We start from the raw sequence: 16,817 nt of genomic DNA, 5'->3' as shown, positions 1-16,817 counted from the left end.
AATTTAATAATTTGTTCGACAAACATCCCAGAAAAGACTCCTTTCATGTCAGTAAGTGCACCCAGATTCATTCAATGTTTATCCCCGAGTCTGAACGGCGTGTCTTAATGATCTGATAAACGACGTGGCCTGGCAAGCCTTCATTCTCTTGGCTCATCTCGGTCAATAGTCAATCCACTCGACTTCATAATGTGCATAGGAATTGGTGGGGCTGCCAAGTGTGGAAATGTCGTTGCAAACGTGTATATCCAACGGATCATTATCCGCCATCCAGTTTGGATGTTTAACCGCTAAAAAATATTTGAAATAGGTACGTATTTTTAGATTCATTCATAGAAATTTATTAATAGCGCCATCTGTTTAATTTTCCCTTAACGAATTCCTTATTAAAGGAGAGTAAATCAGCTGTTCACTATTTCTCTCTCTAGATTTGTTTGTTTATCATTGACATACAACAACAACACAACAACAGCCAAAAACAGCTGATTCTAATAGAGTGAAAAATTTGTTAGTTAGCAAAAATCTAAAGGAATCTTGAATTTTGGTGAAAACTTTATTAATGATTATAGAAAACTAAAAAGTTACGGTTATACAATGGGCAATCAATTGGTTGGTATAGCGCCATCACAAATTTATCCCGTTGAACATTATTTTTCGGGCCAATTTGGTGATATAGTATTTGACTCCAAGTAAGTATAGATATCCAATTTTACAAAAAATACGCCTTTAATTTTTCTAAATGTTATTCTCATTTTGTTTTGCCCTTTAGTATGGGAAGTACCCGCTTTTTTAAAGTGGCCAAAGCAAAATCTGAAGAAGGTTTAATAGTGGTAAAAGTATTTGTCATACATGATCCAACTTTACCACTAGAAGATCATAAGTCCCGTGTGGAGTATATAAAGAAATCTCTGACAAATGCCGTAAATTGTCTGCCATTCCAAAGGGTTGAGGTGAGATAGTGCGAATAACTTAGTTCAATTAGGTTAAGGTGCAATAGTTGGATTGCTATGTAACTTTGATAAGTAATAGTAGTTGGTGTCCTGATTAGAATAATATCATTTTTTCGGGAAGTCCTCGATATCGATATACAATTCCGAATATTCAAAGAATGTGCTTACATTTTGTAAAAAATATACAAATTGTGTTTCTTGCCCTATGGACAATTTTACAAATAAAAATGTCTCATAGCAATCCATCAACTGGTGTCCTTAAAAGTGGTCCTTTTACTCTTAATATTACTTAAATTTTCTGCATTTTAGATTACCGATAAAGCTGCCTATATAATGCGAGAATATGTCAAGCACAGCTTATATGACCGTGTATCTACCCGTCCATTCCTTACGGTATTGGAGAAAAAATGGATTACATTTCAGATTTTATGCGCCCTAAATCAGTGTCACAAACAGAAAATATGTCATGGCGATATTAAACTGGAAAATATTTTGATAACATCATGGAATTGGATATTATTATCGGATTTTGCTTCTTTCAAGCCAACATATCTGCCCGAGGATAATCCGGCAGATTATACATATTTCTTTGATACAAGTCGTAGGCGTACCTGCTACATTGCACCCGAAAGATTTGTTAAAACTCTATCCTCTGAAGATATGGATGGTAATGCGGCAATGTTTCCCACAGATTCCATTATACGTTTGGGTCCACATTATTCGGGAAATACCCTTCTGCCAGCAATGGATATTTTTTCAGCGGGGTAAGTAAGATAAATGATTGTTAATTAGAAAATTGTTATAAATTTTTCATTTTCCCAAATAGCTGTGCATTATTGGAGCTGTGGACAGAGGGAACAGCTCCCTTTGAACTATCCCAATTATTGGCCTATCGCCGTGGAGAACGTGAACTTGTGGAAAAACATCTACAAGGCATTGAAAATGAACGTTTGCGTAATCTGCTCGCCTCTATGATAGACTTGAATTCCATATCCCGTAAAAGTGCCGAAGACTATTTGGATCAAGAGCGCGGACGCCTATTTCCCGAATATTTCTATTCATTCCTACAATCGTATTTGCAAATGTTCTCATCGGCTCCCATTATGTCACCAGATGATAAAATAATGCGCCTGCATACCGACATCAACCATTGCATTAAGGTTTTGACTTCAGGCCACTGTGCCGACTTAACCCCTGAGGAGGATACGAATGAAGAAAAGCATAGTATTGACAAAGAAATTCTGACACAGGAGGAGGAAGATAATTCCGAAAAGAAAGATGCCGAAACTTGTGCTAATGTTGCACCAGATCAAGATGGTTTGATTTTAATTATAACCGTTGTTACATCATGCATCCGCGGTCTGAAACATTCAAATACGAAAATTGCCTCACTGGAAATATTGCAGAAATTGTCCAAATATACAACGTCGGAGACTATATTGGATCGTATATTGCCGTACATAGTAAGTAGAATGTAGAAAATTGTTGTTGTAGCAGCATAGGTTTAATGCTGTGTTGGCAGTCCCTAGCCGAAACGCTTTTGGTTTCGGGTCAATCCGGTACAAAGAACCCGCTGCCGTGAGATTGTAACACTGGTTACTGTTGTTGTAAGATAATTGATCGGGTAGTTGGGCACCAGAGCAAATATGACTTTGGAGCAAATTTTCAAACCGGTCCAACCCTTGGCTAAGTCTCTGGTGCGTACCCAAAATATTCTCGGTACTCAAACGATAATCCTTTATGGCGACGGCGTATGCCACAAATGCCAAACAATCCTGTTTTTAACATCTCATCTCTTTTCAGATTCATTTAGCACAAAATTCTTCGGCAAAGGTTCAAGTACAAGCCATTGAAACTTTGACAGCCTGTCTGAGTATGGTAAAGGATATTCCACGTAGTGATGCCAACGTATTTCCTGAATATATACTACAATCGATAACACAATTGGCCAATTGTGATCAAAGTGCGGTTATTGTGAGAGTAGCATTTGCCCGTAACATTGCCAAATTGGCAAAAATTGCAATTTACTTTTTGGAAGAAACACAACGCAACTCACCCAATGATATGCCGACGCGACGTTATGAAGCCGAATTAAATGCTCTACATGAAATTATACGTCAAACTGTGCTGAGTTTGCTTACCGACCCGAAGGCCATAGTTAAGCAAACTTTGATGGAATCAAATATATGCGATTTGTGTGCTTTCTTTGGAAAAGAAAAGGGTAAAGTTATAAAATCTCTCATCAAAAGACGTTATTAACCTTTTTATATGATTGCAGCCAACGATGTCATTTTGTCCCACATTATGACGTTTTTGAATGATGAGGACAAGAATTTGCGTGGCTCCTTTTATGACAACATTGCTGGGGTGGCTGGTTATGTTGGCTGGCAGGTATCCGATATTTTGGTACCTTTGTTACAACAAGGTTTTACCGATCGTGAAGAATTCGTAATAGCAAAGGCCATAAGGGCTGTAACCATACTCATAGAATTGGGCCACATTAAAAAGCCCACAGTTACAGACATCATTCAAGAGACTGCTTGTTACCTTTGTCATCCTAATTTATGGATTCGCCATGAAATTTGTGGCATGATTTCGACAACAGCACGCAATCTTACAGCCATTGATGTGCAGTGTAAAATTATGCCTGCCATACAAAAGTTTCTAAAATCGCCCATTATACAAGTTGAGAAACCGGATATATTATTGGATTGTTTATTACCACCAATACCCAGACAGGTCTATGACAGTGTTATGCGTTTTGCAGATGTTCACAAGTTTATACATGCCTTAGAGGATAGGGCTAAAATACGCAACGAAACCAAGCCAGGTTTGCCGCCAAAATATGACGATATGGGTCAAACATTAAATAGTGTAAGTTTTTAAGCTGAGGACAAAATGTTTTATGTTACTAACTTTTTGTTGGAGCACAAGACTGAGCTCCCCTTATTTTGGAGCTGACCGTTGCCGATTTTTTATTCAATTCCTAATATACATATAACAATGCTCAACTCGCCCATTATATTTTGATATCTACATTTACCGACAATTTTAAAAATACGAATTATTTCCAGCTTTTCCGTCGCTTAGAATCCGATGGTTTAACGGAACAGGTAGAGAAACAATTGCTGGCAATGAAAAACTTTTTGGCCAAACTTAAGTATAAATCACAACAGGATGCCGATGAACCTTCGATTTCCAGTAATGGTCGGATTAATTTGAGACGTAAATTTGTTGTATGTCATGAGTTTCCCTTGGGTGATCGTCATGTCACATCGAAAACTAATATGGAGCAAAGGGTCACTGATGGCATTACACCCACTTCACCGAATTCAGATACGGCAGCATCACCTGGTGGCGGTATGTCTGGTTCACCGCAATCGGGTGTCATTGTCCTGGGTACACAACCAACAACGGTTAGTACGGCAACCTCTTTGGGAGAGTATACAATGCCGGAAAGAAATTATTGGCAAGGTAATAAAACGAAATATAGCATTTAGTCACCTGAAATGTTCGAAGACGTAACACTCAAAGGGTCACGTCATTGGGCACTTCAGGTGACTCTGTAAAAATAGCTGGTGCTGGTTGCAAATTTTTTGAGTTTGGACACAAAGAACCTAGAAGCAGATAACTGCAATAACACACAACAAATTAAGATTTGAACGTCCTGTGAACAGCTACCAAAATTGTGATTAGACCCTCAGATTTTCTACAATGTACCAAAATGACAAAAACTAAACTAATTCTCCTCTCATTACAGAACGTTCATCAGAATGCCGCAAAGATTTAGAAAATCTACGCAGTAAAATGAAAACTCAATACAGTGTATTGGCTCTGTCTCAACGTAGCCATTTGGATAAATTAAACTCACCCTATCCTCAAGGTTGGCGTTTAGGTGGTACCATGGTGGCCCATTTACATGAACATTCCGAATCTGTTATCAAATTAACTCCATTGAAACCATATGGATCTCTATTTGCCAGTGGTAGTATAGATGGTACAGTACGGCTTTGGGATGCCAATAAATTGAGTGGCAATAATGGTATAAACAAGTCAAGACAGGTGTATGCTGCCAATACGCCCATATACTCATTGGCCGCTTGTGACAATGGACAATCCCTGGCAGTGGGTGGAAAGGATGGTAGCCTGCTAATTATGAGGATAGATAGAAATTCTTCAAAGATGACATTGCAACAAGCTTTGCATTTAGATCAAAAGTAGGTCACATAAAATAGGTTGAAAAGTAAATGCACGTCCACTATTTTTTTCTACTTTGTTTTCAGTGAAAATGATGGTTCCGTGGTAGATATGCATTCCTTTGAACAATGTTCACCAAGTGTCATCATCTATGCGACATTATATGGTGGCATTGTGGCTTGGGATACTCGCATGCAAAAATCTGCTTGGCGTTTACAAAATGAGTTGCGTCACGGTGTCATAACAACAATATGTGCTGATCCAACTGGATCGTGGTTGGTCACGGGTACCAGTGGTGGTAAACACATTTGTTGGGATCTAAGATTTCGTCTGCCTATTGCAGAAATCAAACATCCAGCCGATTCGTGGATACGTAAAGTGGCTTGCCATCCCACAGAGCCATCTTGCTTAATTTCCGCATCGCAATCCAATAATGAGGTTTCGATATGGAATATTGAGACAGGACATCGTCACACGGTTTTGTGGGCTAGTTCAGCGCCAGTGTTATCCTATACTAGTATGGTAAGTTCAAGTGGGACAGAGAAAACCAACTAAATCACAATAAAATCTATTTACAGAATGATCCCGCCACCACATGCGGCATATTAAGCGGTGTTGTTGACAATTCACCATTTATTATGACCGGTAGTTCCGATCAACGTTTGCGTTTTTGGGATTTACAACAGCCCAAGAACTCCTCGATGATAATACCATCAGCCAAGGATAATCTTAATGCAGTTTCCTTTAATTATGAGTAAGTAACATAAAGAGACCTTTGCTCCTTGCAAATTCTTATATAACATTTGTGGCATTTTTTCAGTTCTCGTCTCATAGAAGGCAGTCAAGTTATTGAAGAACACATCATCTCATTGGGCAATGTTGCCGATATGAACACCTTGCGAGCTTCGACTGAAGAAAATCCAAGATCAGGCCCCGAAATGCCATCGGCCAGTCATCATGATGCCATTACTGACTTATTAATGTGCAAAACTGACAAAGATCAAATATATGTAGCATCTGCATCACGTGATGGTGTCATTAAATTATGGAAGTGAATTTATAGATTTTAAATTATTCTAAATGGTTCTATCCTATTTTGTATTTTCTACTGTGATTATTTTGTTAAGCACTTTATTCAAATACATACTTATTTACATACCTACACGTACATACATATATTTAATGTTATTCAATAAAGTAATCCATATTTAAAACGTAAAAAACAATTAAATATTGTATTGAATTTAAAAATTTGCATTTGCCAGGGTGATGATTAGAGAATAATTGCATTAAGATATTTTTACCAATGACACACATTTACTTGTCTAATGCGTTTCAAAAACGTGAAGGTATAGAAGATAATTTTTTTATCAGAGGGATTGAAATAGTAGTAAAGGATATCGACAGAGTCGATATCGAACTTTATACATGCAGGTAGGAGTATTACAATTAACCCAATCCCTGCGAAGGTTTTGTGAAAAATGCATATATTTTCACATTATCCTGCTTTTAGGACAAGAATTGGAACCTGAATGCTTTACTGTTAGAAAATACTAATATTAAAATAAATATGTTCAATATGTGGATTTTTTCTTCCAAAAAGTAAAATAACACAAGTGGTTCCATATGGAACCACCGCAGTGATTGGGTTAATTACATTCTTCATTAGTTAAGATTTTTCTAAAACTAAATTTTAGTTGTTATTCACAGTTTAGATTTTTGCTTGGGATGTAAGAACACTCTAAGGGCTGGTGACATAAAGTGTCAAAACGATCTAAGATCGGTCCTTAAACTGAACTTGGACGCAAAATTTAGGGCGTATGGTAGCTGAAATAAAGGTCCTGAATATTCCCCTGACACATTCAATGTCATATACGATCTAATATCAACTAAATGAACCTTGGATAAGAGGTTAGTCCCAATTTACATTAGGCGAGTTTACTTGCGGCAATTGTCAGTTTGAAGGAAAGAGAGGTGAGGTATATGGTAACCCTTTGCCTCTCAACACCCTCTCTCACCAACAAACTGACAATTGCCGCAAGTAAACTCGCCTAATGTAAATTGGGACATTCATAAAGTCCATTATATCATTCTTAATAAATTAAACAATATTTTGTAGATGTTTACCTTACCTTACATTTTATGATCTTAATTATTTTGGGATGTTTACAAAATAGATCTGCACGTCCCTTTACAAATTGGCAGTATTGATAATATTTAAACAGCTCACATAATCTATGAACCCCCATTTAAATCACAATTCTTGAATAAAACAATCAACTTTATATACCTTATATTTTCAATAAATTTTAGAATAGAATCTAAAGATTTTTCACTATCCTGCATTTCCAGCTGGTTTAAAATAAATACGTTAACTTTGTTATTGACAGTTGCTGAATGTGCTTAATGCTCTCTGTAGATGTTTACACACATAAGTTAACATATGGCTCATTTAGACTAATTGATTAAAGTGCGTTCAAAAACACAAAAACAAAATAAATGTACACACATATTTCAATTTGAAATAAAGGGTGTTTTTTTAAGCTAGATAGAACTTTAAATTGTAAAAAGTAACACAAAGAATTAAATTTTGATGAAACTTTTTTTTTTATTTGTTTCAGTATACTCTGACAAATCATCATGAATAGACTCACGCTTGAACAACGCTACAAAATTATCCAAATTTACTTTGAAAATCGTCGTCGATTCGCGCGTTGTTTTATCGCAAAATTGTGTTCAGCGATGAGGCGCATTTTTGGCTTAACGGGTTTGTTAATAAGCAAAATTGCCGCATATGGAGTGAGACCAATCCACAAGAGACCCTACAGACTCCATTACATCCAGAAAAATGCACCGTATGGTGCGGCTTTCACGCTGGTGGCATCATCGGACCTTATTTCTTCAAAAATGAGGCCGGAGCTCGCGTTACGGTCAACGGAGATCGTTACCGCACCATGATCAATGATTTTTTGTTTGAAAATATGGATGGCATTGATCCGGAGGAGATGTGGTTTCAACAGGATGGCGCTACATGCCATACGGCGAACGCAACCATCGACTTATTGAAATCAAAATTTGGCGATAAGTTGATTTCGAGAAGTGGACCTGTCAATTGGCCTCCAAGGTCGTGCGATTTGACACCTCTCGATTATTTCATGTGGGGCTAAGTGAAGTCACTGGTTTATACTGATAAACCAGCAACAATTGATGCCTTGGAGTCCAGCATTGTTCGTGTTATTCGTGACTTACGGCCAGCAGTGCTCGAAAAAGTGACCAAAAATTGGACGTCCAGAATGCACTTTGTCAAGAACAGCCGCGGTGCCCGTATGCCCGAAATTATTTTCAATAACATACAGAAATGCATTATGCAAATTTGCAATAGTGTGGTCTGTTCTATGACTGCAAGAATCTACTAATTTTTACTATTTTTTCCCATGGTAGAACAAGAAAAGGTAGCAGCAATACCCAGCTGACTGAACTGGGTTGTAGTGTTAGTGTCAAATTCCATACGACATTTTATGTATTTATTTCTATGTTCGATGTATATTAGGGATACATATTTTTGAAGAACAAATTTATTCATCAGAAAAAAACTATTTCCCATAAAGACGGCTTTATATCATTGACATGTAACCTCCTCCAGGTCCGAACGACATGCCGCACACTAAAACACCGCTTATAGAGGCGGTACAATATTTGTTAATATGTGTGGTATTTTGTTAAACTTGAAAAGAATAAAGCCCTAATAAACATGTGCTTTTTTGTTTTCAAAAGCAAATGATTGAAACAGCTTCTATTTTTTCAATGAATTACCAGCGACCCGAAACATTTTTGCAAGTATTCTACTTTCTGCGAGAAATTATGCATTTAGTGGAATGATATGGAAACATTCAAATTGAAAATCTAACGAGTTTTCATTCATGTTTTCCAAAATATTCAATCAAATGTGAAAAATTATTAGTTTTTTAAATTCCAATAATTTATAGACATTTCCTTGTTTTGTTTACATTTACGTTGACACTAAGGTTTACAAACAAAAACAAATTCCTTTGTGGTTGTTGTTCGAGTTGTATTTGTTGTAGTATTAACTTTACCTTGTATTTGTTCTACCATGATTTTTTCCGATAACATAAGGGAAAAAATGTTATCGTAGTAAAAAATATTAGCTTCTTGCAGGTTCTGCAACAGAGCAGTGATTTCATTGAAAATTAATGGGGAACTCGATTTAAATCATTCTAGTGTGGACCGGGACCCTGCGTTCACACATGACAGGACAGTTCAGTATATGTATTAATTGTCAAAAATCCAAAACTTGCCTGTGTGACCTACGCGTCCACACAACTGCAAAAACAGTTGTAAACTTATGAACATGGCACAATTATTGTGCCATGCTTATGAATGAAAATCATCGATTTCTTTTTGTTTTCCGTTCACATATTTTGTTTATGTTCTTTTGTTTTCAACACATTTCAATTATTATGCGTGTTCGTTTATGGGTACTTTACACGATATGTTTTTTCCATATGAGTTGTCACTTCTCCCATATAAACTGTATATGAAAAGTGGCAACTCATATGTAAAAAACATATCGTGTAAAGTACCCATTACTCAAAATTTTTACGAATTGCTACTGGACGTTGTTCGTTTACTCTACAGGGCAATGCCAAAGACCTCAGTCGTTTACAAGAAGTTACTGAACTTGTACAAATTTGTACAAATTATTGAGTAAACGAACACACCTATTATCTCACACATTTTTACAAAAAATGTCCAAAATTTGTTAATCCTACTGTCCGTGAAAAACTGATGGGCTGCTGGTAGACAGCCGACATATTAACTTCGTTCCTGTACTTTTTTTAATGATAAAAGTGTCAAAAGAGCAAACTGTCGAAAATGAGTTCCAATACACATTTTTCTAAAATGTACGGGAACTGAAAAATAGCAGAAACGTCAAAAAAACTGGAACAAATGTAAAAGTAGGCGAATCAACCAATCAGAAGCCGGCAAACATGTTGCACATTTTTGCTCGCCCAAATTTGTCGTGTAAAAAGTTTATAAAAAGAAAGCTATTCAGCGCCATTTTTGTTAAAAGAGAAGTGAACATTTTGCAAATTTTTTGGTGTACGGGAACGCATTTCGAGGAAAAATGTGTTAAATGTGTAAAAACTTTTTAGTTCTGGAACGAAGCTATTGTCTGGTGTAAACGCCTAGTAAGTCCCGGGCCACACTAGAGTAATTTCAATGAAATTTTGACATGAAACTTTGCATTTTTGGGAAAAATGCGTAATTTCAAGAAACTAGGGTACACGGTTTCATGTATTCTGCAATTTTGCTTTGTTGCAATATTCGTATGAAACAAACAGACCGTTTTATTTCACATTTTCTTTTACTTCCATGTTAAAATTTCAGTGAAATTACTCATAGTGTGGCCAGGGACTAATGAAGTAGATCTATGATAGGGTCTGTCTGGTTACTTTCCCAGCAAGAACTTTCTCAGAAAGTAGGGAGTTTTTAATCTCTTTTGCTAGAAAATTGTAAAAAGTAAACAGACCCCTTCCCAGCAAAAACCAGCAAGCAATAAGCAGACTTAAAACCAAACAATTTGTCCGCCAATAAAGAAACCAAAGGAAGCAAACATGTTGTATTTTATTAAAAATAAATAAGAAAATGAATTAAAAAATGATTTTTCCACTTTGCCAATTTGTTCTTTAAAACACAATACATTAGACTTTGCTAATTCCACAATAAAATTGTTTTTCATTTTCACAAACATAGATCAACGAAAAATTAAAAACAGATGATTGATTGTTTTCTGGAAGAAGAAGAGTTGCAAATGTTTGCTAGAAGAGATTTGTCCAGCAAGAATTTGCAAACTCTCAGTGAAAGAATTGTCAAAATGTCTCTCTCGAATCGCTTTCTTTTGCTGGTTTTTTGTGTTAACAGACGACTTCCACCAACAATTGGTACAAATTGTTACAAATTTTAGGGTAACCAGACAGACCTATAATTTCATGATATTTTTAATAGTTGTGTCTTTTTACTTTTTCAGTAATAATTATTCAGTAACTTGTTTTCAGAGAGTAAGAGAGATTTTACTCTTTGATACGAAAATAGAGAAAAAAATAAAAAGACAGCATTTAGTAAACTTTAGCAAGATAACAGTTGATAACCAAACCAAAACATTGGCAATGAAAAATTTCTTCAATTTTAAGCAAATTAAATAAAAATTATTAATATATTAATAAAATAATCAATAAAATATACCTGAAACGTAATATTTATAGTATTTTTCCACAAAAATAAGGTAAATTGTGAGAAGCTGACCATTAGCAGATGATTAAAAAACAGCTGGTCGAACTTGCTAAATGTTGCTGGGAAAAATTCTTACAGCAACTTTTAGCTATTTCTCAGGAAACAACTGTCAAAATTGTTCTCTCACTTTGCTCTCTTTTACTGAACCTTTGTGTAAAAAGACAGCATTTAGTAACATTTCGTAATAATTATTAAAAATGATCGCGTAAAAAGACACACCTAATAAAATGACTTTAGTGTGGACCGCGACTTAGATCGAGGATTGTGAGGATTTTTTTGACGTATTCGCAATCGAACTGATATTTGAAATCCAGTGAAAAAAATCCAGTGAATCCAGTCTAATACCCTAGACAGACGGCAACGTTAATTTGCATTAAGATGTGCATTTAATTTTAACCTGACAGACGATAGTTTCTGCATTTACGAAACAGCTGTTTGCCGGTAAACAACTGTTTTGTTGTTGTTTGTAATGCAATTTGTGTAAGCAGGCAAGACAGCATGCAAAATTTATCATGATTTCCCATACAAAAATGAAATCATCTTATTTCGTGATTTCAGCGAAATCAACATCGAAATCACAGTACACATGATATACAACCCTGTGTTTGCCTAAAAAAGTGCCAAAAGTTGCAACACTTTTCACGTATCACAATAAACAAGGTAGATGGTCAATTGCTGCAACAAAAAATTTTAGTATCAAAATTTGTAAACAATGTGAATAAAATATTAAATTACTTTTCTTAAATGCTATTTTTCATTGTATTCCCGTACTTTTTTAATGGTAATGTTAGAAAAAAGAGCGAATTGTCAAAAATTTATTAAAAATTCCGGGAACGGAAAAATGTCGGAAATTGCAAAAACTCCAACATAAATGTCAAAATCAACGTATTAGCAATCATATCATGATCATGCTTGCTGCTAGTTTCTACTAGGCCAAAATTGTATGGCAGAAATCAGGAGAAGAACACAACTGTTATCGATCAAAATTTATTATTATTTTTCGATTTGTTGAAACCATACACAATTAATATGATATATAGATAATTTTACGATAATTTTCGAAATAAAGTTGTAAAGTTCTATATTGTCGTATATTTTTGATGACTAATACAATTTACAATAACTTGTTTTGAAAATTCATGTTCGATCAGCTGCGCATATGTATCTACCTTGATCATTGTGATATGTTTGAAATCAACAAAAAATAAGTGTAAACACCGGGGTGTATTTCAGGATTTCGTGAAATCCAGTGGATTTTGGAGCGAAAATGTAAACTTGGCATAAGCTGCCTTGCCTGCTTACCTTGCTTACTTCTGATAAAAGAATAAAAAAGAAAAGGACAATCCAGTTCTAAATTTCCTCGGCCTTCTTTATTCTTTTATTTTTATTATGTCAAAAATGAGGCAGGAAAGCAAGGCAATCAGGAGAGCAGCTTATAGTACATTTATATATAACCGGATTTAACAAACCCACTGGGTTTCAAATGTCAATTCCATTGCTTATATTTCAAATAAATCCTCATAAAGAAAGTTAACCCTGCAAAAGGCTATAATATAAACATGGCCTTATGTACGTCCCGGTCCACACTAGAGTGATTTCATTGAAAAAATTGCATGAAATTATGTGTCTCTAGATCGACTTCCATAGTAGAGTAAAATTATAAAATTGCTGTAGTGGGGAATTCGATTTAAGAAGGCCTAATTTCATGAAACTTTTTAATGAAATTCACGTTAGTGTGGACCTGGACTACGCAGGCCTTTAGGGTTCCTACTTGTTTAAGAAATTTCTCCGACTAAAATTATGGGCATAAGAAAAAATAGTTGGCCTGTTCCCGTACTTTATAAAGTGGCAAAAGTTGTAAAAGTCGTAAACGATTTTCATATAAATTTTGTGTACGGGAACGCAAAATGTGTAAAACTGGTAAAAATTGTAAAAAACTTTTTAGTTCTGGAACAGAGCTAGTGTGTTTTTACCCTGGAACCTATCTACCATGATACAATGATACAAGGTAACCTCACGCTCACAGAGTTGTATTAGCTTTGCCGTCCCTTCATTGACAAAATGATTTTGACAAACTTTGTATGTATATGTTAAAATATACATACATATGTCAGGTTTATTTACATTTTAAATTCCAAAACAATTTAATAAAATATTTTTAATTTAAAATTTTCAGACACATGGGGGTCAATTTAGCGCTACACGTCTATCTGGATGGAGAATAACTCTCGAGCGGATCAGCCGATGTGGTCCAAATGTTGGTCCTCGAAATATTTTCCAATCATTGATCAATTTCACATTAGCTGCCGTGACATAAAGCATGAATTTGGTTGCGGATTTATAATTTTACAAAGTTTAAACCATCTGGTCTCCAGCTTCAGCCTATAGTCTAAGGTCAAAATTGTGCTTCATCGCAATTATGTTTCAGACGATTTGCACTTGATTTATCCATGACCGTCCGTCTATCTAGCAGGTGCGCACAATAACTCCCGAACGGATCAATCTATATGTCTTCGTTTAGGTTCGAAGACGAACCATATCGGTCCACTTCTTCCGGTACCACCCCAACAAAATCTCAAACATTTTCGCTAAAATGGTGCGCACGGTAACTCTCGAACGGATCAACTGACTTAGTCCAAAAATAGTATTTCTTTCGGGCCTATATCGTTTCAATCCTTCGAGTACCTTCACACAAAATGTTTCCTTAAATGCAGTTTATTTGATATTGCACATAGTAATATTTCTTTCAAACATGGGCATGTCCCTGCTTCCTGACATAATGACCAAAAGGTAACAAAATCCTACAAGGAAATGACTCCAAGATGGAATATGGCGTCGAGAGCTTTTTGGACCACTACGTCAGAAATCATGGACTTACACACGAAAAACATAATATCGCTCCACAGGGAGTAGCATCGGTATAAATATTCGAAGGATCTTCGAACAGCCCCAACCAAAACTACACTTCAACAAAAAAGTTGTACTTTTGTGGTGGAGGTACAATAAGGAGAAGCGCGATATGGACCATTTTAGAAGTTAAACTAAATTTGTACAAAATATTATCCATAGTTTGAATCAAATTGTTTGCTTTTCCGTTCAAGAGAAATATCGTGTACCGTTTTAGTGACATTTTTTTAACTTTTGGGTGAGGTACCGGAAGTTGTGGACCAATATTGTCCATCTTTAAACTTATAGTAAGTATAGACTCCAAATTGTCTAAAACGAATTTCGTCCAAACATACCCGGGGTCTAAAACCATTATTTCGATGGGCACATTTTGGCCATAAATACTGAGGGTATAAGGAAGCGGAAGACTATGGCTGACTTCCGAAACACCAGTTGCTTTGTAAATCTCTTAGGCATCCTATTCAATAACGTCGCTGTTGTGCATTTGAAACGCAGATTAGATTTTGCAACATATGCTCTGTTCCAGAACCAGCAAGAATCTACTAATTTTTACTACGATAACATTTAGTAAAAATTAGTAGATTCTTGCAGTACTGGAACAGACCATGTGTGTATTGTAAAATACTTTTACAATGCACGAGCAATAACTGAAACAACGGAGTTTTAAGACCAAATATCTCAAATAAATATCACAAACTCGACGGTAGAGCATTCCCAGCGAAGTCAGACCCAATCACAACGCTCCATATTACAAGGATAAACCTCTTACTGTCCGCAGGAACATTTAAAACACAAACAAGTTATATATATGTGTATCTAATAATTGTAGTTTTAATTTTCTATATAGTAGAAAAGTACAAAAATTAATAAAAATTGAGTTCTAAGCATTAATAAGAACCCCTATTTGAATTACTTTATTCCATCGGAACATAATTGTTCATTGGCTTCACTATCCAAAGAGGGTTCGTAACTAAACATTTCCTTGAGGGACGGACATTAGCTCTTAGCAGAAATCCATTTCCTAATAGTGACTTGACTCTCTGAGGTTTTTGTATTATATTGAGATATATTTGCTTGGCGTTATATGTGTCCGGATTGACTGTCGCCACTTATTTCTTCTCCTACATGTTCCAGGCGTTGACACACATATTTGCTGATTGGTCTGACTTGCGTCTGTAAAAGAAATATTTGCATATTTACTGCATCCTTTTGTCAAACTATGAGAACTATGAAGCGATAACATACCATTTTATTTCCTTTGTTCCTTCATCGTGGGAGAAATCTTTAATTTCTTCACTTTCCCATGCGGCATTTTCTGGTTGTGCAATTGTAACAGGTTGTCTAAGAGAAATGTTCTGTCACCAGATACATTTAGAAAAGGTCTTTGCCAATTCAACGTTGTTTTTCTTGCTATAGCTATAGCCTCAACATTGACATGTTTATCAACAGCCAAATCGGTGCGACTGCGGAGTATCTCAGCATAAGAATTCAACTTACGAACATTGAGCAATGGATTGAGGCGACGGAATAAACGATTGAGTGATCTTTTGCAACTTTTGTACGTCATAAGGAACTGGTAAAGGGTTTAGTGACCTGTAACAACCAGAACACATTCAATATATTAATACAAATCCATTCCCATTCGCTACAAACCAAATAACTCATTAGCTGCTTCGCTGACGTTTGCTGTTTGCGACATCAGGATGAATAAACGCTGCTGGAAAGCAATCACTCTTTTTCTTGACTTTTTTTATTCTTATCTTTTATTCCAGTCCTCTAGCGGTCTAGCTTTGTCTAAAATCTGCAATAAGAATACAAAGATATTCAAGTTTACTTCTGAGAAACAGAAAAACACAATTTCGTTCTGCTTCTACATAAATACACAGTTATTTTAGCGAGTTTTGACCGCGATGACCGTTTCATTTGCACACACTGCCCACCATTTTTGTTGACAATTTGTTTTTCCAAAATTACGAAAATATTCAAAAATAAATATTTTTATTATACACAAACGTAAACAAACAGTGTGTTGTTTTTGTTGTAATTGACATACAATGACAACAAAAACTTTTACATTGTTTCGATACAGTGTTGTATTTGGCAGCTCAAGGACGGTTTTTTCAAATGAGATTACCTTCTTATTCTGCCATGCTATCTACGAACTTTAATTGGCTTTCCATAACTCTTATGTTATAGGCCGTTTACATATAACCGGGTTAACCCAGTGGGTCTGGGTTTCAAATGCCATTTCCATTGTGTATACTTCAAATAAATCCTTATAAAGAAGGTTAACCCTGCAAAAAACTATAATATAAACGCCGTATAACACGCTAAAACTTTCATACGAAACTTCCCCATTATTTTGGCGTTCTTAGGTCGAGTTCCCCATTACAGTATGTTGCGTGGTCTATAAAAATAATTTTTTTTAAAGAAAAATTAAGTTAAGACCTT

The 16,817-nt window shown here is 35.6% G+C and overlaps 1 protein-coding gene and 1 long non-coding RNA gene across 6 annotated transcripts; one reads left to right on the top strand and one right to left on the bottom strand.

Moving 5' to 3' along the window:
• Positions 1-49: 49 nt before the first annotated feature.
• On the top strand, positions 50-6,370 carry Vps15 (vacuolar protein sorting 15). 2 transcript variants are annotated; one of them, XM_073962386.1, is made up of 12 exons: positions 50-310; positions 429-689; positions 770-950; positions 1,260-1,714; positions 1,777-2,413; positions 2,754-3,171; positions 3,229-3,824; positions 4,025-4,424; positions 4,711-5,167; positions 5,234-5,669; positions 5,726-5,901; positions 5,968-6,370. In XM_073962386.1, the coding sequence occupies exons 2-12, from the start codon at positions 595-597 to the stop codon at positions 6,200-6,202; spliced, it is 4,086 nt and encodes a 1,361-aa protein (XP_073818487.1). In that variant the 5' UTR covers positions 50-310; positions 429-594; the 3' UTR covers positions 6,203-6,370. The 2 variants fall into 2 exon arrangements, with proteins under 2 accessions (XP_073818487.1, XP_073818488.1); XM_073962387.1 differs by having other exon boundaries at positions 393-689.
• Positions 6,371-15,169: 8,799 nt separating this feature from the next.
• Positions 15,170-16,416, bottom strand: LOC141391503 (uncharacterized). 4 transcript variants are annotated; one of them, XR_012409665.1, is made up of 3 exons: positions 16,307-16,416; positions 16,020-16,167; positions 15,170-15,959 (listed from the first exon to the last, which is right to left on the bottom strand). It is a non-coding gene; the product is annotated as an uncharacterized lncRNA (long non-coding RNA). The 4 variants fall into 4 exon arrangements; XR_012409664.1 differs by having other exon boundaries at positions 15,317-15,539; positions 15,612-15,959; positions 16,020-16,379; XR_012409663.1 differs by having other exon boundaries at positions 15,317-15,959; positions 16,241-16,379.
• Positions 16,417-16,817: the final 401 nt, after the last annotated feature.

This window comes from Musca autumnalis, unplaced genomic scaffold (assembly GCF_047663935.1).
Source record: "Musca autumnalis isolate F117 unplaced genomic scaffold, ASM4766393v1 scaffold_1, whole genome shotgun sequence".
In the NCBI taxonomy this organism is placed as follows: Eukaryota; Metazoa; Arthropoda; class Insecta; order Diptera; family Muscidae; genus Musca; species Musca autumnalis.
The sequence above is the reverse complement of the archived record's forward strand: the minus strand, read 5'-3'. Positions and strand labels throughout refer to the sequence as shown.

What these genes read in the sequence shown, in the direction of transcription:
- Vps15 (XM_073962386.1), top strand. Translation starts at nt 595, where the DNA reads ATGGGCAATCAATTGGTTGGTATAGCGCCATCACAAATTTATCCCGTT. An exon ending in TTTCTTTGGAAAAGAAAAGG is followed by an intron (nt 3,172 to 3,228) that starts GTAAAGTTATAA and finishes ATATGATTGCAG; the next exon opens with CCAACGATGTCATTTTGTCC. An exon ending in TGGGTCAAACATTAAATAGT is followed by an intron (nt 3,825 to 4,024) that starts GTAAGTTTTTAA and finishes AATTATTTCCAG; the next exon opens with CTTTTCCGTCGCTTAGAATC.